The sequence below is a fragment of the Corella eumyota genome, chromosome 1 (assembly GCF_963082875.1).
Source record: "Corella eumyota chromosome 1, kaCorEumy4.1, whole genome shotgun sequence".
In the NCBI taxonomy this organism is placed as follows: Eukaryota; Metazoa; Chordata; class Ascidiacea; order Phlebobranchia; family Corellidae; genus Corella; species Corella eumyota.
This window is the reverse complement of record NC_137490.1, coordinates 15646684-15666766: the sequence shown is the minus strand read 5'-3', so window position 1 is coordinate 15666766 and position 20083 is coordinate 15646684. Positions and strand designations below refer to the sequence as shown.

The 20083-nt window shown below is 26.4% G+C and overlaps 2 protein-coding genes across 3 annotated transcripts; both read left to right on the top strand.

The window, feature by feature from the left end:
* The first annotated feature begins 206 nt into the window (after positions 1–206).
* Positions 207–5944, top strand: LOC145756021 (cytosolic phospholipase A2-like). Of its 2 annotated transcripts, none has more exons than XM_082572252.1 (20): positions 207–311; positions 406–487; positions 734–894; positions 1081–1235; positions 1500–1635; positions 1837–1973; positions 2123–2257; positions 2429–2522; positions 2698–2812; positions 2953–3090; positions 3169–3255; positions 3340–3356; positions 3498–3583; positions 3674–3804; positions 3878–3967; positions 4068–4180; positions 4375–4585; positions 4694–4833; positions 4908–4976; positions 5139–5944. In XM_082572252.1, exons 1-20 carry the CDS (start codon positions 255–257, stop codon positions 5265–5267), a joined length of 2283 nt encoding a protein of 760 aa, XP_082428378.1. In that variant the 5' UTR covers positions 207–254; the 3' UTR covers positions 5268–5944. The 2 variants fall into 2 exon arrangements, with proteins under 2 accessions (XP_082428378.1, XP_082428387.1); XM_082572261.1 differs by having other exon boundaries at positions 5078–5278.
* A 770-nt stretch (positions 5945–6714) lies between these two features.
* Positions 6715–11227, top strand: LOC145740676 (cytosolic phospholipase A2-like). Its single transcript, XM_082558504.1, has 19 exons — positions 6715–6771; positions 6827–6908; positions 7026–7186; positions 7312–7426; positions 7549–7682; positions 7844–7980; positions 8071–8205; positions 8343–8439; positions 8521–8635; positions 8989–9126; positions 9324–9410; positions 9478–9494; positions 9590–9669; positions 9739–9872; positions 10013–10084; positions 10260–10372; positions 10493–10703; positions 10849–10988; positions 11147–11227. Exons 1-19 carry the CDS (start codon positions 6715–6717, stop codon positions 11225–11227), a joined length of 2106 nt encoding a protein of 701 aa, XP_082414630.1.
* Positions 11228–20083: the final 8856 nt, after the last annotated feature.

Sequence of the window (20083 nt, the reverse complement as noted above, 5' to 3'; positions counted from 1 at the left end):
TTGCCTTTAAAAACAAGGTTTTAACTTAGCTTTTTAAGTTCACTTTTATTAAGTAAAAAATTTTACAATTCATTACTATAGAAAAAATGTATGGTGTGAAAAATGCGTTATTTTTTTACAATAGCTTTACAAAATTTTTAAATACTCAAAATTTAAATATATATATATATTTATATTTATAATTTATAAATTATTTTTTATTTAATAGACATTTAAATTTGTTACAATTTGCGCTGTTGTTAAAATAAATTCTAATGGACGAGGGACTCGTTAAGCTAGAAAACTATTTGCAGGAGCCATTCAACCAAAAGGTGCTTATTTTTAAATTTTTTCCGTGGAGTTTTATTGTAAATGTACCAAAATGTTGTTTTTTAACTATTAATATATTTGTTTTGGTTCGTATAGTTGAGTTTTGATGGTTGTTACGTGGTCAAAATTACAATTCTTCGCTTTGCTGGAGTGACTGTTTCAAAATTTGCTGACTATTGTAAGTTAAAACAAAAAATAGTGTTGTCACGGCGTAAGACTATAACATATCACATTTACATTTTTTCTATATTTTAAATGTTAAATTAGGGATTTTCCTAATAATAACTGTGGAGCATCATGTTTATGCACTTTAAAGTGTTACTTTTGCCAAAGCATGTTTTCGTTTATTTTTGCAATAATTTCTAGGAAGGGTGTCTGTGATGTTGTTATACAACATGTTTCCTAAATGAACATTATTTTTTAGTTGATACGCCCGATACCTATTTTGAGCTAAGATGTCCGCTTGCCAAGCACAATAAAAAGTTTATGACAACTGTAAAAGAAAATCAAACGAGTGGAGAGTTCAACGAAGTTTTTCAGTTCTGCATTGATGATGATCAACTAGATCTTCCGTTTCCCTGCCACGTAGGAAACCAATAATATTTAGTGTTTTGTTTGTGTTTTTTTTTAAATTTAGTTTTTACTTGGAAATGACAAAGACGTTTTTTGCTTTTAAGAAAAAAAAACATTTGTTGCACTACCAAGAAAGTAAACACATTTGTTGCACTACCTAGAAAGTAAACACAAATGTGAAATCATGATACGTTTTAGATTAGTTTATTTGATAAGGATGTGCTTACACGTGACGACTTTATTGGAAGAGCCACTGTTGATTTGACGGAGATTCCTTTCGACAAGGATGTTGAAAAAAATCTAAACTTTAACAATCACGGCGAAGTTTGGGTGAAATTTCACAAAAGTCTTAAGTAATTTATTTGTTGAAATATCTGTGACACTTTCAAAGGGCAGCAACTTTCATGTTGTCTTGTTAATATTTATAAAAACGCAACAGCAACTATTTCACAGTAACGTTGATTCATAGTTTAAAATAATTTATTACCAACTGAACATTAGTAAAATATGACAAAAAACCATATCACAATTTTTTGTTTAAACAAGTCAATCTAAAAATGTTTTTATTTCTTTTTAAAAAATGAAATGTAAAGTTTTTTTAAATCTTATATTTTTAGAACGGATCCTGATTTTCGTTACAGTCTTAGTCTTTGCAAAGATGAAATGGAATTTCGTAAAAAGAGATTGCCCAAAGTGGCCGAAGCTATTCGAAAGTTGTTGGGAGATTCAAAAGGACCAAGTTGCCCTGAAGAGGTAACCTTTGCTTGCTGAGATTTACATTTTACATCTTCTTTAATATAGTTAATTAAATTTTTAATAGGTATGGCATGATCATTTATTTTAGATGATGGGATGTTTGAAAGTTTAATCAGTATTGTGAATGGAAGAATCTTCAGCTAAAACTAGCTACTTTAATTTTTCTATAAAAACTATATATTTTTTTTTGTTATTAAGGCTCCAGTGATCTCTGTAATTGGATCAGGTGGAGGATATAGAGCAGTAATAGGAATGACAGGGGCAATGGAAGCGCTGAATGAAGCAGGGATTACCGACACCCTTACTTACATGGCTGGAGTTTCTGGCTCTTCATGGTAATAAAACGTAAATGTTATAAACCCAAAAAAGTATTGCGTATAGACAAAATCCTATAAAAATCTATTTTAAATTTACAAAATGTTATGGTAAAGTAAGTACATTTCTTAAATTTTTAATTTATTTGAGGTTGTGTTTTTTATTTAAGGCATATGAGCACCACTTACGCGCACAACTATGTCGGTCTTTCGTACCAAAATCGACTACATGAACATCTTCGCAATGCCCTTGCAAACGATCTCAAATCAGCACTTTACTCATTTAGTGGTATAAAAGCTTACATGTAAGTTAAAAATAATTAATGTCCATACGCTTCCATTATTGACTTAAAAGTTGTTTTTGTTTTTTAAATTATTACACTTTATTTTATATTGTGAAATGTAACCTTATACCGTACACTTTGTAACTGTAACATCTGTTCCAAAGCATTAAATAACTGTAAAATGTTTTGTAGTGAACAAGATAGAGAAAAAAAAAGTTTGTTCCGACAACCTCTTTCTTTTGTGGATTATTTCGGTTTTAGTCTTGGACAACGATTACTGGAAAATGTAAGTAATGATGCTTGAACCATGTTTGAAAATGCATGCTCACTAGTAGAAGATTAAAACTTAACACTATCTTTTCACATTAATCTATACATAGCTTTAAAACATTGCTTTACTATTTGTTGCATTTTTTATTAGAATATAAAACAATTTGATTTTAAAACTGCTTTGTTTGCAGAATATAAAAATAAAGTTATCAGACATGCAAGGTTACGTCGAGACGGCAGATGTTCCCTTTCCACTTTTTGTTGCATTGCATGTTAAGGATGAAGTACCAACATGCCAGTATTCAGGTAAATGTCTTTGATGTAATGGATTGCAATTATCTTGCTTAGAATAAAAAACTGCTATGTTTTACTATGCCCAACAAATAGACTTTTGTATGAATATGTAAATACATTTTTTTACTTTTAAATAACAATATTGTTTTTAGTTTATATGGAAAACTCTCCTTTTGAGATCAACTTTCCAGCCTTCGGAATAGGAATACCACCTAGCATGTGTGGCTCGGTTTGGAATCGAGGTTTTTTAGCAAGAAAATGTCCAGAGTTTCCGCTTCATTATTATCAAGGTAATTTTAAATAGTTACCTTTTATTAGGTTTAAATGTGTTACTTGTCTTGTTTATTTGATATGTTGTTATTATTTAGGATTTTGTGGTTGCGCCTTTGCTGTTTTAATCAAAAGATTTGCCAACACTGGGGGAGAGCAGACACAAAAATTTAAAAAGTACCTTGGTAGGTTAAAATTAAATTATATTAATTTAAAACAATGTTTTCTTACATGTTATGTCCATATCAATTCATGTTATTTGTTTTTAGAAAATCTTCAGGAACCTGTAAGTTTATTAAAAGCGTTTTTACAACATATAACACTCTAAATGTCACTTAAAACGTTGTGTTTAAAATATGTCTAAGTCTAATAACAATTTCATAAATTTTTTTGCATTTAGTCATAATAATACTAAAAAAAATAACAGGAACTGGCAACGGAGAACTATTATGATGATAAAGACGATGAAGAAGGATTTAATTTTATTCCGGATGCAGTAAAAAATTACTTTTTGTAAGTTTTTGGGTATAAAAACACCAACTTTCAATATTGTGTTACAATGTTGATCCAAAGTCGTTTTTTAATTTTTTTCATCTATTCAAGGTCGTTTAGCTTTTTCACATCTAGAAACGATATTATTCCACGAACTGGATTGGTTTTTAACTTTGCACGAAACTTGCAGTTGCCTTACTTCCCTTTGAATCCACTTAACTCTACTACAATACCCGCCGGAAGTATATTATTACAAAAATTGAAATGACGTGAAACTGTTTTGACTTAACGTTTAACAAAACTTTATTTTTTTAGCACAACAACAAGAAATTGCAAAAGTTTTTGAAAAGAGGAAACCTACAACAACAAAGATAACGGAAAAAATTGTATCAATTGCTGATGCTGGTATTTCTTTTACAAATAAAAATTGTTATACAAATTTTGGTTTGTTTTTTCTCACAGTGTTTTAAGTCAAATTCATGCAACGTAAATTACTGTTTTATAGGTTTAAAAATGAATGTTTGTACTTTGAGTCTGTTACGGCCTCAACGTCAATCTGATCTTTTGATAATATTTGACTTCAATCGTTATGCATCGGACAGTGATTTTAATTACAAGGTAAGATTAATATAGGCTAAAAAATGTTGAAATACTGCTAAATCTTTGCCTACCAAGCAATCTTAACGCATTTAAAAACATATCTTTGCTTACTAAATATAAAGTTTCCCTTGTAAAACATATATTTTTTCTAGCTCAAAAGCTAAAGTTTTTTTTCTGAACACCAAAACTTTTATGCTAAATTGATTTTTTAGCCTCTGCTCCAATCTGCCAAGGAAGCTTGGACAGAAGGTTTAAATTTTCCTGATATTGATTTCAAGAAAGTTGTTAACGGTCCACCAAAAGAATATCAAGTATTTGAAGGGAGTTGTGACGATTGTCCAACTGTTTTATGGTTTACTCTTTCTAATGCAAAGTTCAGGAAACTAAAAGATTATAAACCAAGACATCCCGAAACAATGGACAGTATGTCAGATTTTTTACTAAGTAGTTATTATTGGGGTATAAAACATTTATTAAAACTTTGGCAAAATTAAAAAAAAGTTATTTTAATTAAACTCATTAAATATACAGGTGAGTCAACTACTCCGTATAACGTGTTTCCCGTATTCGACGAGGGAAACAAATACAGCACTTTCAAATTTGATTATACACCGGAGGACTTCGACAAACTGAGCGACCTCATGTATTTTAACGTGATGTCTAACATAGAGGTAAGGAAATTCAAATTAAAACTTTATTACGTTTTTGCATTATAAACTCTCTTGTAATAACTTTATAATTTTAGGATGTTAAATTGCAAATCGAAAAGGCTACAGACAAACGAAAACGAAGGCTGGCCAACATCGATTACCAGGTGATGTAAAAATCGAATGACACATTTTTGTTAAATATTTTAGCTACGAATCAGCATATTTTTGTTTTTGATTTGCATGATTTTTTTATTTTGATTTTCAGGGGAATTATTTTTATGAATAGAAATTTAGATGTGGTTTTTACCAAGCCCAATAAAATTTAGGCCGGAAGAAACCCGAATTTAAAAAGACCTGCTGATTATAAGCTTTTTTCTAAAAGAAAATCGTTAAAATATGTTCCCCCATCTATACCTGAACCAACTGCACAACCATCATATTGTAAAATATTGTGAGGATTCATATAATTTTATATCATACATATTTGAATATTTACATCACATTATTTGTAATTTGCATATACTATACAACCATGTTTTTATTACTTTAAATATTGTAGGTATTTTGAAGTGTTATTAGTTAAACTACCTTTAAACTTGTGTTTGATTAATTAAACTTTTAGTGTTAACAGTCTATCTTTGTTACATCTATTTTGTGCAACGTTTCTTTAGCATATGTATAGTGTTATATAATTTGTTATGTCCATTATCGATCTTATTAAAAATTTAAAATGATTTATTAGCGGGAGGTCACTTTTAGTGAGCTTCGGTGTTTCACGCTGAATCATTCGGCTTGATCCCAGCTGCGGGAGATTTTTCACTCCCCATCGTCATTTATGACGCATTTGTTGTTCTGTTTATCGATAATGCTTTGTATTTTCTTTATTGTTTGTATGCGCTTTCTCCTATTTTATTTCGCTTTAAATAACTGGCAATATAGCTTTTTGGTCAGTTCGCTGGACGTAAAAACTCATAAATAAGTAAGGCCGAAGTAAGGTTTAACACGCAATTAGACTTTCGCTTTTATACTTAATTTGTTGGTTATATACTTTATAGTTTGTGTTTCATGCCATATTTTTGTGTCGCATTTATTTTGCATTTCCTGTAGTTTTAATTCTGATTAAAAGCCGCTTGTACAGATTACATTTGGTAGATTGAATCCTTGGGCAGGTTTTGGTAATAAGTTAGCGAGTTTGATTTAACACGACCATTTTGTGTATTTTAATTAAGTGTGGCCTTCTTATCGATGCTCATCTTTACAGCGTACTCTATTGGGGTTTAATAATTGTTTAAGCCATAGTAGGAGTGTATTAGATCCTACATAATTTGTACACATAATTCTAATAGCTTTAGTTAATTTTTGAATTTAAATAGTGATTTCAATACATAATATGTAGTATAGAGTTTAAACTAATCTTTGCGTTTTACAAACTAAAGAAAAAAAGTTCTGTAAACACCAACTTCGATAAAAGCCAAGGGACGCCAGACAGGTCGCTGTAAATTCTTTGTGCATAAAACACCTACAGCGTTTATCAGCACTCGACCTAATGGAAACAGTACTATATAAATAAAAGAATAACATATCTTTAGTATTTTAGCAAATAAGAAGAATAGATATAGGCTTATAACTAATGATGAGATAATCTGTATTTATAAAAATAAAGTCGAAAGTTATTTTCAAAGGCACAGGTGTTAAAAAAACTGATATAGGAATGTTTACAGACCATATGTTTAATGTTTACCAGTATTGTATTCTATGCTATGCGTATTGTGGAAATTCCTGAACTAATGACGTAACAGAATAAGTGACGATTTGTACCATAAACAATAACATGAAAACACTGCAGTTTATCCAAAGTAGTTTTATATTAAATGAAAGTGAGGAACTTCTGAGTGACCTATAATGTTTTCATTAAAAGTTGCTGAAGACAAGAAACAGAAAAAGTTCGAACAGTTTAAGGTAAATGTGCTTTTTTAAAATGTTATTAATGCTTTAAATGACTCGATATTTTTAGTTTCATAGCAAACCATGTCACGTAGTCAAAATTGTCGTTGTCAAGTTCTGTGGTGTTTCAGTGTCAAAGGTGCAGGATTTTTGTAAGTTAGTTTTATTGATATTTTTAATAGTAGCTGTGATCCCTGTTGTATTGTTAAATATGAAAACAAGCATAGTCGTACACCTACATAAAATAAATAATCTATTTTTGTTAACAGTCGACACTCCAGATCCGTATATTGAAATGAAATGCCCACTTGCTAAAAAAGTCAAACAGTTTAGGACAATCGTGAAGTCAGATATAACATGTGGAGTTTTTGATGAAGTTTTTCAGTTTTGCATTGATAGTGATCAGCTCGATAAACCCTTTCCCTGCCGGGTAAGTTAATTAAAAATACTTAAAATGTTTATACATAAAAGATACAAGCCTTTAACAAAACCTAAGTAAATTGTTAAAAACGTTAAAGCGTTTTGAATGTTTTAAATGTTGTTTATCTATTTTAGATAACGTTGTATGATTATGACAAATTGTCACGTGATGATTATATCGGAAGAGTAAAGCTTAATTTAACAGAACTTCCTTTTGGCAGACAGGTTGAGAAAAATGTAAACTTTAAAGGTCATGGAAAAGTAGTTTTTAAATTTCTTAAAACATTCAGGTATAATTTAAAAAATGTAAAATTATGTTTTCTACAACAAACCGATATGAAATATATTTACATTCAACATGCCTATACAGAGATTCGCCTGATTTTCGACTAGGACTGGAACTTTGCGATGAAGAACGAAATTTTCGCTTAAAGCGACTACCCAAAGTCGCTGAAGCTATTCGAAAATTAATTGGAGATAAAAACGCTCCAAGAGTCGATTATGAGGTTAGAATTAAATAAAACGTTAACGGTCTTAATAAATTTCGTTTTTTTTAAGTTTATGTTTACAATGTTTGTTTTCTATTGAAAGTTACAGCAGATTTTATAAGGTATTAATATTTTAAATAATTTAAGTAGTTCAGATCTGCAGACCTTTTGTTTTTTAGGCTCCAGTGATCTCTGTGATTGGATCAGGTGGAGGATATAGAGCAGTAATAGGAATGACAGGAGCGATGGAAGCTTTAAATGAAGCAGGAATAACTGACACCCTCACTTACATGGCTGGAGTTTCTGGATCAGCTTGGTAAATAATTCTATGAATGATTTTTTATGTAATACATAAAGGTAACAATTTGTAAAATTAAATAACTTAACAAGGTTTATTTCGACCAAGGTATATGACGACTGCCTACGCTCACCAAAACATTGGAACAAATAGTCAAGAACTATTGCACAGCCGTTTACGAGAATCTCTTTCCCATAACCTAAAAAAGGATGTATTTTCTTTGTCGTTCATTAAAGAATATCTGTAAGTCATGATAATTATTAATTTAAAATACATGTAATTCAATTATTATTGAGCATGTGTTGCATTTTAAATTATAAGTCAATGAAAGTGAAGTTACCTTTTTTGTTTATTTATCAATACATTTCATTGCATTAAAGAAAAAACTATCGAGACGAAAAAGAGCTTTATAAACAACCTATTTCAATAGTAGATTTTTTTGGGTATGGTCTTGGAAAAAGATTACTAACAAGCTATGTATGTTTTTTAGCAAAATTTTTATTTAGTTTTTTTATTAACCTTTAGTAGCAACTAAAAATTTAAATTTGCGACATTCAGAACATGGGAATCAAGTTATCTGACATGCAAGATTACATTAAAGATGGCGACGTTCCTTATCTTATGTTTGTTGCGATTAATGTTAAAGATGATAAAGATATAAGCGACTTTGCTGGTACAATATTTATTTATTTTTAACAAATTATTTGCTTTATACTAAATAAACTATTATTAAAGATGGCTTGTTAAGTTAAAAAATATTAGCCATAATCTTGATATTAGTCTAATATTAATTTCTAAGTAAAAATATAAGAGTAAATATATAATATTACCACTCTAAAATTTTTAACATTGTGTTTGTTAAAAACACAATGTTAAAAATTTTAGAGTGGTAATAATTCAATAAACGGCGTATAATTCAATAAACGGACTGGCTGCCTTTTGAACGTTATAAGTTGAACAACCGCATTCTGTAAATTTATCTTGTTACTAAGACAATGTCGATGTTACGTATAATATGGTTTTTAGTTTATATGGAGAACTCTCCATTTGAAATATACATTCCAAACTTTGGAATAGGAATACCACCTAGCATGTTTGGCTCGGTTTGGAATCGAGGTTTTTTAGCAAGAAAATGTCCGGAGTTTCCGCTTCATTATTACCAAGGTAGTTTTTTTAAATATTCTTACCAAGGTAAGTTTATAGAATCTATTAGTAAAAAATATCAAATCATTTATTCTAAGTTGATCAGTTAGGGCAAAATTAAAAATGAGGGCTAGATATATATAAGCGTTTGATTATTTTTTAAGTATATTTTGGTAAATGAATGTGATGATATAATATGTTTTTTTTTTATTACGAAGGCTTTTGTGGAAATGGTTTTGCAGTCATTTTAAAAGAATATGTTGAATATAATATGGAGGGTGGAGAAGGATTCGACAAATACTTAGGTAAATTTTTAAAATATTTCTTGTCAAATTTTTTCGATTTTATTTTAAAACTTTTATTTTTTTGCAGATAAAATCAAGAAATCGGTATGTTAATAAACTATTGCTAACTTTATTTAAAAAAAATAATTTTTAAACGTTTTAAGGAAATTTTTTTATTAATGTTGAACTTGACTTTTTAGGATAGTCCACCTGAAGATGAAAAAACTTCACTGGAAAAAATTCTTCACTGTTTACCCAAATCCTGCACCAATTTAATTCAGTAATATAATTAGTCTTACTAATATAATTCTTAAAAAATCCACAAACGTTTTAAAAAATCTCGTTCTAGAAATTCTTTGCTTTTCATAAGCAGAAATGGTCTAGTTGAAAAAACTGGTAGAATTTTTAATTTTGCAAGATATTTTGATTGTCCCAGTTTTCATCTTCTCAATCCGAACGTCTCAAAGCTCAGTCAAAGAAAAGGTGTTGTTTATATTTTTAAATAACTTCAATAGTTTTCTTTAAGTTTTTCTATTTTTGTCAAATTTTTCTACATTTTCCCGCTTTACAAGTGGTTTAATTGTTACCTTTTTAAAGTATACAACTTTTGGTTTTGCTTTTAGGTAAAAGTAAAGAGCTTAACAAACCAATAAAACTGTCCACCACCAAAAACATTATATCTTTGGCTGACGCAGGTTAGTAAAAAAAATAAGTTGTTATCAAATCTATATTTAAACAATGGAAAATAAGAAAAATTTTATATATATAAAAAATAATATTTAATATTTAAAAAAATAAATGTTAGTTTAATTTTTTTGATTTGTGTATGTAAGTACAAATAAAAAAGGTCACATTTATAGTGTTTTTAAGGAATTTTGATGAACGTTTGTACAAACAATATTTTAAGACCACAACGTCATTCTGACCTTCTTATAATCTTTGACTTTAACGCTTATGAATCAGACTCAAGTTTTGAATATATGGTACTATTAATATTCTTTATTTTTTATTGTTAATATTACCATTTGATAGATACGCAGGTTGGTACATTTTGTTAGATAGTTTTTATTTATTTGATATTTTTATTTTTTCGACTTTTTTAGCCATTGATTCAAGCAGCACAAACTGCAAGCGCAGAGGGAATAAAATTTCCAAAAATTGATTTTAAGAAAGTAGTTAACTCACCACCAAAAGAATATCAAGCATTTGTGGGAAATGGTGACGATTGTCCAACTGTTTTGTGGTTTACTCTTTGCAACACAAAGTTTAAAAAACTAAAAGGTTATAAACCAAGACATGCTGAAAATGCTGATGGTAAGAATCAATTTAAAACAATATTTTTATTTTAAAAATTCAAAAATATTTATTTAAATATTTATTCCTCTTTAAACTAACGGTGTAGAAAATTAAAAAAAAATGTATTTAAGGCAAGTATTTACATAAAGCTTCTTTTTTATAGATATCTCTTCAGATCCGTTTAATGTGTTTTCCGTATTTGATAAAGGAAATAAATACAGCACTTTCAAGTTCGAATATGCTGGTGAAGACTTCGACAAACTGAGCGACCTTATGTATTTTAACGTAATATCAAATATAGAGGTTAGTGAAATGAGTGCAACAAATATACTTAACTTTTTGTCAATAAAGCTAAATTCTAAAACTTAACAAGAGACATAAATCAATTGAACTGTTGAATGTTTAAAAGCCTTATACATTGGTTTATGATAAACAGTAAATTTGGTTATTTTTATGTTTAGAATGTAAAGTATCATATTGAACAAGCAACTCTTTTAAAGCGGGCAAAAATGAATCGAATGAGTTTCCGTTTTAAAAAATAACTATAGCAAAAATGTATAACTAAATATTTTGTGTTCTTTCGGTTAATTTAAAATCTTAATAGAGTTTATATTCAGAACCAATATCTTATTTTATTATTGAGTAAATTTTTCGTACTGCTGTGTTTAAATAAAGTAATTTAAAATATTTATTTAGGTTTGTGAATTTAAAAATTTGTATACGCTACAAAAACATATATTGTGTTACTGCAAATGCCCGAAATTTCGAAAATAAATTTTTTTTTTCGAAACTAAAAATTTGTTTTACCAAATAAACTGCGCCAGTGATGCAAACAAATTTTTAAAATCTTAATACATATACAGGAGTTATGACACATATAATTTATCCATTTTATACATAATTTAAAAATTTAATCAAAAAAAACTATATAGTCAAATGAGTTACTTAACTAAGAATTAAAAGAGAAGGTAAACAGAATTTACAAATACCGAGTAAAAAGCAAGATTACAAGACTAACGCCCCGTCTCAAGGCGCAAACACAGATAAGATTACTGAACTCGTGACGTAGGTATACATTATAGCAAAAAAAAAAAATTATTTTATAAATTAAAACTTTAATTATTTTATTTAAACCACGTTGGTTATATCCACTTATTTTTACATTGTTTTTACCCAATATTAATATTCACAGGAGTTATGAGAGATTTACTAAATATATGTAAAATCGCAAAACTTCAAATTTTGTACTTTATTAGTACCGTACTAACTAACATAATTAAGATTTGAGACAATACATTTTTTGTATAAAGACAATAAAACAAAAATTAGAGCGATTTTGTAATATTTTTTTTACTTATTTAAGCTTTTTTACTAAGCTAAGTATGCAAATGTGCAATCTTAAACTGTTGAAGTTATTAGCTTACCCCGTAAGGCGCTTTCTTGTTGATCTTTACGTCCTCGGTTCAAATCTGGATGAAAAAAAAACAAAAAAATTACTTTAAATAACACCAAATTTGATTATGGTTCGAAATTTTAGATTTTGAAACATATTGTTATTGTCAGTATTATTATGTTATTATTGATAGTGTATTTATTATAATGGTTTAAAATCTTAGATTTGGAAACATATTGGTATTGTCATTATTATTATGGTTCGAAATCTTAGATTTCGAAACATATTGTTATTGTCAGTGTATTTATTATTATGGTTCGAAATCTTAGATTTCGAAACATATTGTTATCGTCAGTGTATTTATTATTATTATTATTATTGTTTTTATTCTTTCTAGTCAGAATTTTGAAAGACGATAACTTTTGTTCTTTAAAAGTAAAAGTTCTAAATTTTTAGTATGTTTGTTATTATCCCAACGAATCGCAAACCTCCTATTTACGACATTTAAATGTCACTAATTACTAATTAATATATTTCATTATTAAAATTTAAAGATTAAATTTTCTGAAATTTTAATATGTTGTTGGTATTATTATTTTGTATGTTGCTATTTAAAATGAAGATTTAACTCTAGCTAAATATCGTTTAATCATTATTTTATTTTATTTTTTTTATAAAATAACGAATCAGTGTAAGTTTAATGCTTGAATAATTTAATAGCGTTCTGGTCGCCGTCAAAAATCGTCCTTTTCGCTGTCTATTAAAGTAAAAAATATTGGTTGAAAATTTAAGTAAAATGTTAAAGTATAAGTCAAAAATGTGTAAAATTTTTTTTTTTAATTGTTTTGTTATTATTATATATTAATACTCGTTTGATTACTAAAAAATTAAGATCGGTATTTTGCTTTTAAATTTAGTTTACTTTTCTATTACAATATCAATGAATGCGTGTTCGTTTGTTAAAATTAGGTTTAAATATAAAAAAGTTCATATTTAAATTTATAATTTAATTAATAAACCTACTAAATAAATTATATTTATAAAAAAGAATCAAACGATTTCGAACCATATTTTATTTATCAAATAAATCTAGTTATTGTTTTTATTCTTTCTAGTCAAAATTTTGAAAGACGATAACTTTTGTTCTTTAAAACTAAAAGTTCTAAATTTTTAGTATGTTTGTTATTATCCCAACGAATCGCAAACCTCCTATTTACGACATTTAATTATTACTAATTACTAATTAATAGGTGTTTGTTTATTAAAATTTAAAGGTTGTTATTAATTTTTTAAATTTTGGTCAATTGTATATTATGATATTACTAACTCAAAAATAAATTAAATTTTTAATTTTTATCACTAATTACTTAATAATAGGTGTTTGTTTATTAAAATTTAAAGGTTGTTATTAATTTTTTAAATTTTTGTCAATTGTATATTATGATATTAGTAACTCAAAAACGAATTTAATTTTTGTCACTAATTACTAATTAATAGGTGTTTGTTTATTTAAATTTAAAGATTGTTATTAGGTTTTTAAATTTTGGTCGGTTTTATCTTATAATATTTATAATTCGAAAATAAATTAAAAAATAATTCTTGTTTGTTTTTTATATTTAAATGCTGGTTTGTTCATTAAAAATTAAAGTTCGACATTAAGCATTAAAAATTTGGTATGATGTATTTTATAATATAAGTAATTAAAAAACATATTAGAAAAATAATTTTCGTTTATTTATCATATTTAAATGCTTGTTTATTTAATAAAAATCAATTTTAAGAATTTAAAATTTACTATAATTTATATCCTAATATCACCAACTTAAAACTGGGTTAAATATTAGTTTTTGTTTGTATAATATATATAAATGCTTGTTTGTTTATTAAAAATCAAAAGTTTGTAATATTCTTAGTTAATGTTTATGCATATCTTTTTTTATTTATAAAAATTTATGTTAAAAATAATCAAATATTTTCGAACCATATTTTATTTATCAAATAAATCTAGTTTTTTTATTATTACAAGTGCTTACTTAAGCCATGTATACAATTTTGCATCATTGAAAGGGCGTGACAGTTAGCTCAGTGCGAAAGGCCCACAACTCTCAGTACTGAGTTCCGAGGTTTGGTTCCTTAGACTCCTCAAAAAAATCAACTTACCAATTTTTTGTATTTTGCGTACATAGGGCCGGTCATATGATCACGTGACCTAGCACACTAGTAAAAAAGTTTTAAAATTTTTTTTTTTTAAATCAAAAGATAACTATACCAATAAAACCGGACTGTTCTAACAGCCGTGCTTGCAAAAATTTTTTAGCAAACATTAATATTTCCGAGAGTTATCACAAATTTATGACATTGATTTTAAATTTTTTTAGAACTGTTTTGGTATAACTAATGCTCAAGATAAAGAAATTTTCGAAAATAATTAAAAGAACAAAAAAACATTTTTTTATTTCGCGTACATTGAATTTTTCGCGCGACCTTTGGACCTAATTAAACCCAAAATAAAAATTACCTCAAACTTTTTTTTTACTGAAAATTTTCGCAAAATGTTTTATCTTGAATGTTAGTTAGGCCAATGCGCGTCTAATAAAATACAAAATTTTAGGTTTTGAGATTTCATAAATTTTTAATAAAAGTTTCATAACTTTTATGAATATTAATATTTTCGAAAAATATTTTGTAAACACGGTAATTGGACCTGTGCGGTTTTAACACAACAATTATTTTTCAAATTAAAATTTTTTATTTTTTTTCAAAAAATTTGTATGCAATATCATTGGCCAAAAATATCACGTGACCTAATTAAACCCAAAAGAAAAATTACCTCAAACTTTTGTTTTACTGAAAATTTTCGCAAAATGTTTTATCTTGAATGTTAGTTAGGCCAATGCGCGCCCAATTAAATATAAAATTTCAGATTTTGAGATTTCATAAATTTTTAATAAAAGTTTCATAACTTTTATGAATATTAATATTTTCGAAAAATATTTTGTAAACACGGAAATTGGACCTGTGCGGTTCTAACACAACAATTATTTTTCGATTTAAAATTTTTTATTTTTTTTTAAAAAATTTGTATGCAAAATCATTGGCCAAAAATATCACGTGACCTAATTAAAACCAAAATAAAAATTACCTCAAACTTTTGTTTTACTGAAAATTTTCGCGAAATGTTTTATCTTGAATGTTAGTTAGGCCAATGCGCGTCTAATAAAATACAAAATTTTAGGTTTTGAGATTTCATAAATTTTTAATAAAAGTTTCATAACTTTTATAAATATTAATATTTTCGTAAAATATTTTGTAAACACGGTAATTGGACCTGTGCGGTTCTAACACAATAATTATTTTTCGATTTAAAATTTTTTATTTTTTTTTAAAAAATTTGTATGCAAAATCATTGGCCAAAAATATTACGTGACCTAATTAAAACCAAAATAAAAATTACCTCAAACTTTTGTTTTACTGAAAATTTTCGCGAAATGTTTTATCTTGAATGTTAGTTAGGCCAATGCGCGTCTAATAAAATACAAAATTTTAGGTTTTGAGATTTCATAAATTTTTAATAAAAGTTTCATAACTTTTATAAATATTAATATTTTCGTAAAATATTTTGTAAACACGGTAATTGGACCTGTGCGGTTCTAACACAATAATTATTTTTCGATTTAAAATTTTTTATTTTTTTTTAAAAAATTTGTATGCAAAATCATTGGCCAAAAATATCACGTGACCTAATTAAAACCAAAATAAAAATTACCTCAAACTTTTGTTTTACTGAAAATTTTCGCGAAATGTTTTATCTTGAATGTTAGTTAGGCCAATGCGCGTCTAATAAAATACAAAATTTTAGGTTTTGAGATTTCATAAATTTTTAATAAAAGTATCATAACTTTTATGAATATTAATATTTTCGAAAAATATTATGTAAACACGGCAATCGGACCTGTGCGGTTCTAACACAACAATTATTTTTCAATTTCAAATTTTTTATTTTTTTTCAAAAAATTTGTATGCAATATCATTGGCCAAAAATATCACGTGACCTAATGAAAACCAAAATAAAAATTACCTCAAACTTTTGTTTTACTGAAAATTTTCGCGAAATGTTTTATCTTGAATGTTAGTTAGGCCAATGCGCGTCTAATAAAATACAAAATTTTAGGTTTTAAGATTTCATAAATTTTTAATAAAAGTTTCATAACTTTTATGAATATTAATATTTTCGAAAAATATTTTGTAAACACGGTAATTGGACCTGTGCGGTTCTAACACAACAATTATTTTTCGATTTAAATATTTTTTTTTTTAAATTTGTATGCAATCTCATTGGCCAAAAATATCACGTGACCTAATTAAACCCAAAATAAAAATTATCTCAAACTTTTGTTCTACTCAAAATTTTTGCAAAATGTTTTATCTTGAATGTTAGTTCGGCCAATGCGCGCCTAATTAAATATAAAATTTCAGATTTTGAGATTTCATAAATTTTTAATAAAAGTTTCATAACGTTTATGAATATTAATATTTTTGAAAAATATTTTGTAAACACGGTAATTGGACCTGTGCGGTTCTAACACAGCAATTATTTTTCGATTTAAAATTTTTTATTTTTTTTTTTAAATTTGTATGCAATTTCATTGGCCAAAAATGTCACGTGACCTAATTAAACCCAAAATAAAAATTACCTCAAACTTTTGTTTTAGTGAAAATTTTCGCGAAATGTTTTATCTTGAATGTTAGTTAGGCCAATGCGCGCCTAATTAAATATAAAATTTTAGATTTTGAGACTTCATAAATTTTTAATAAAAGTTTCATAACTTTTATGAATATTAATATTTTTGAAAAATATTTTGTAAACACGGTAATTGGACCTATGCGGTTATAACACAACAATTATTTTTCGATTTAAAATTTTTTATTTTTTTTTTAAAAATTTGTATGCAATTGGCCAAAAATATCACATGACCTAATTAAACCCAAAATAAAAATTACCTCAAACTTTTGTTTTACTGAAAATTTTTGCGAAATGTTTTATCTTGAATGTTAGTTAGGCCAATGCGCGTCTAATAAAATACAAAATTTTAGGTTTTGAGATTTCATAAATTTTTAATAAAAGTATCATAACTTTTATGAATATTAATATTTTCGAAAAATATTATGTAAACACGGTAATCGGACCTGTGCGGTTCTAACACAATAATTATTTTTCGATTTAAAATTTTTTATTTTTTTTAAACAATTTGTATGCAATATCATTGGCCAAAAATATCACGTGACCTAATTAAACCAAAATAAAAATTATCTCAAACTTTTGTTCTACTCAAAATTTTTGCAAAATGTTTTATCTTGAATGTTAGTTAGGCCAATGCGCGCCTAATTAAATATAAAATTTCATATTTTGAGATTTTATAAATTTTTAATAAAAGTTTCATAACTTTTATGAATATTAATATTTTCGAAAAATATTTTGTAAACACGGTAATTGGACCTGTGCGGTTCTAACACAACAATTATTTTTCGATTTAAAATTTTTCATTTTTTTTTAAAAAATTTGTATGCAAAATCATTGGCCAAAAATATCACGTGACCTAATTAAAACCAAAATAAAAATTACCTCAAACTTTTGTTTTACTGAAAATTTTCGCGAAATGTTTTATCTTGAATGTTAGTTAGGACAATGCGCGTCTAATAAAATACAAAATTTTAGGTTTTGAGATTTCATAAATTTTTAATAAAATTATCATAACTTTTATAAATATTAATATTTTCGTAAAATATTTTGTAAACACGGTAATTGGACCTGTGCGGTTCTAACACAATAATTATTATTCGATTTAAAATTTTTTATTTTTTTTTAAAAAATTTGTATGCAAAATCATTGGCCAAAAATATCACGTGACCTAATTAAAACCAAAATAAAAATTACCTCAAACTTTTGTTTTACTGAAAATTTTCGCGAAATGTTTTATCTTGAATGTTAGTTAGGCCAATGCGCGTCTAATAAAATACAAAATTTTAGGTTTTGAGATTTCATAAATTTTTAATAAAAGTATCATAACTTTTATGAATATTAATATTTTCGAAAAATATTATGTAAACACGGTAATCGGACCTGTGCGGTTCTAACACAACAATTATTTTTCAATTTAAAATTTTTTATTTTTTTTCAAAAAATTTGTATGCAATATCATTGGCCAAAAATATCACGTGACCTAATGAAAACCAAAATAAAAATTACCTCAAACTTTTGTTTTACTGAAAATTTTCGCGAAATGTTTTATCTTGAATGTTAGTTAGGCCAATGCGCGTCTAATAAAATACAAAATTTTAGGTTTTAAGATTTCATAAATTTTTAATAAAAGTTTCATAACTTTTATGAATATTAATATTTTCGAAAAATATTTTGTAAACACGGTAATTGGACCTGTGCGGTTCTAACACAACAATTATTTTTCGATTTAAATATTTCTTTTTTTAAATTTGTATGCAATCTCATTGGCCAAAAATATCACGTGACCTAATTAAACCCAAAATAAAAATTATCTCAAACTTTTGTTCTACTCAAAATTTTTGCAAAATGTTTTATCTTGAATGTTAGTTCGGCCAATGCACGCCTAATTAAATATAAAATTTCAGATTTTGAGATTTCATAAATTTTTAATAAAAGTTTCATAACTTTTATGAATATTAATATTTTTGAAAAATATTTTGTAAACACGGTAATTGGACCTGTGCGGTTCTAACACAGCAATTATTTTTCGATTTAAAATTTTTTATTTTTTTTTAAAAATTTGTATGCAATTTCATTGGCCAAAAATGTCACGTGACCTAATTAAACCCAAAATAAAAATTACCTCAAACTTTTGTTTTACTGAAAATTTTCGCGAAATGTTTTATCTTGAATGTTAGTTAGGCCAATGCGCGTCTAATAAAATACAAAATTTTAGGTTTTGAGATTTCATAAATTTTTAATAAAATTATCATAACTTTTATAAATATTAATATTTTCGTAAAATATTTTGTAAACACGGTAATTGGACCTGTGCGGTTCTAACACAATAATTATTATTCGATTTAAAATTTTTTATTTTTTTTTAAAAAATTTGTATGCAAAATCATTAGCCAAAAATATCACGTGACCTAATTAAAACCAAAATAAAAATTACCTCAAACTTTTGTTTTACTGAAAATTTTCGCGAAATGTTTTATCTTGAATGTTAGTTAGGCCAATGCGCGTCTAATAAAATACAAAATTTTAGGTTTTGAGATTTCATAAATTTTTAATAAAAGTATCATAACTTTTATGAATATTAATATTTTCGAAAAATATTATGTAAACACGGTAATCGGACCTGTGCGGTTCTAACACAACAATTATTTTTCAATTTAAAATTTTTTATTTTTTTTCAAAAAATTTGTATGCAATATCATTGGCCAAAAATATCACGTGACCTAATGAAAACCAAAATAAAAATTACCTCAAACTTTTGTTTTACTGAAAATTTTCGCGAAATGTTTTATCTTGAATGTTAGTTAGGCCAATGCGCGTGTAATAAAATACAAAATTTTAGGTTTTAAGATTTCATAAATTTTTAATAAAAGTTTCATAACTTTTATGAATATTAATATTTTCGTAAAATATTTTGTAAACACGGTAATTGGACCTGTGCGGTTCTAACACAATAATTATTTTTCGATTTAAAATTTTTTATTTTTTTTTAAAAAATTTGTATGCAAAATCATTGGCCAAAAATATCACGTGACCTAATTAAAACCAAAATAAAAATTACCTCAAACTTTTGTTTTACTGAAAATTTTCGCGAAATGTTTTATCTTGAATGTTAGTTAGGCCAATGCGCGTCTAATAAAATACAAAATTTTAGGTTTTGAGATTTCATAAATTTTTAATAAAAGTTTCATAACTTTTATAAATATTAATATTTTCGTAAAATATTTTGTAAACACGGTAATTGGACCTGTGCGGTTCTAACACAAC

Coding starts and splice junctions, on each gene's coding strand:
- LOC145756021 (XM_082572252.1), top strand. CDS start 255: ATGGACGAGGGACTCGTTAAGCTAGAAAACTATTTGCAGGAGCCATTC. Junction 2,523..2,697: donor GACAACGATTACTGGAAAAT/GTAAGTAATGAT, acceptor CTTTGTTTGCAG/AATATAAAAATAAAGTTATC. Junction 4,181..4,374: donor ACAGTGATTTTAATTACAAG/GTAAGATTAATA, acceptor TTGATTTTTTAG/CCTCTGCTCCAATCTGCCAA.
- LOC145740676 (XM_082558504.1), top strand. CDS start 6,715: ATGTTTTCATTAAAAGTTGCTGAAGACAAGAAACAGAAAAAGTTCGAA. Junction 6,772..6,826: donor AAAAGTTCGAACAGTTTAAG/GTAAATGTGCTT, acceptor CGATATTTTTAG/TTTCATAGCAAACCATGTCA. Junction 8,440..8,520: donor AAAGATTACTAACAAGCTAT/GTATGTTTTTTA, acceptor TGCGACATTCAG/AACATGGGAATCAAGTTATC.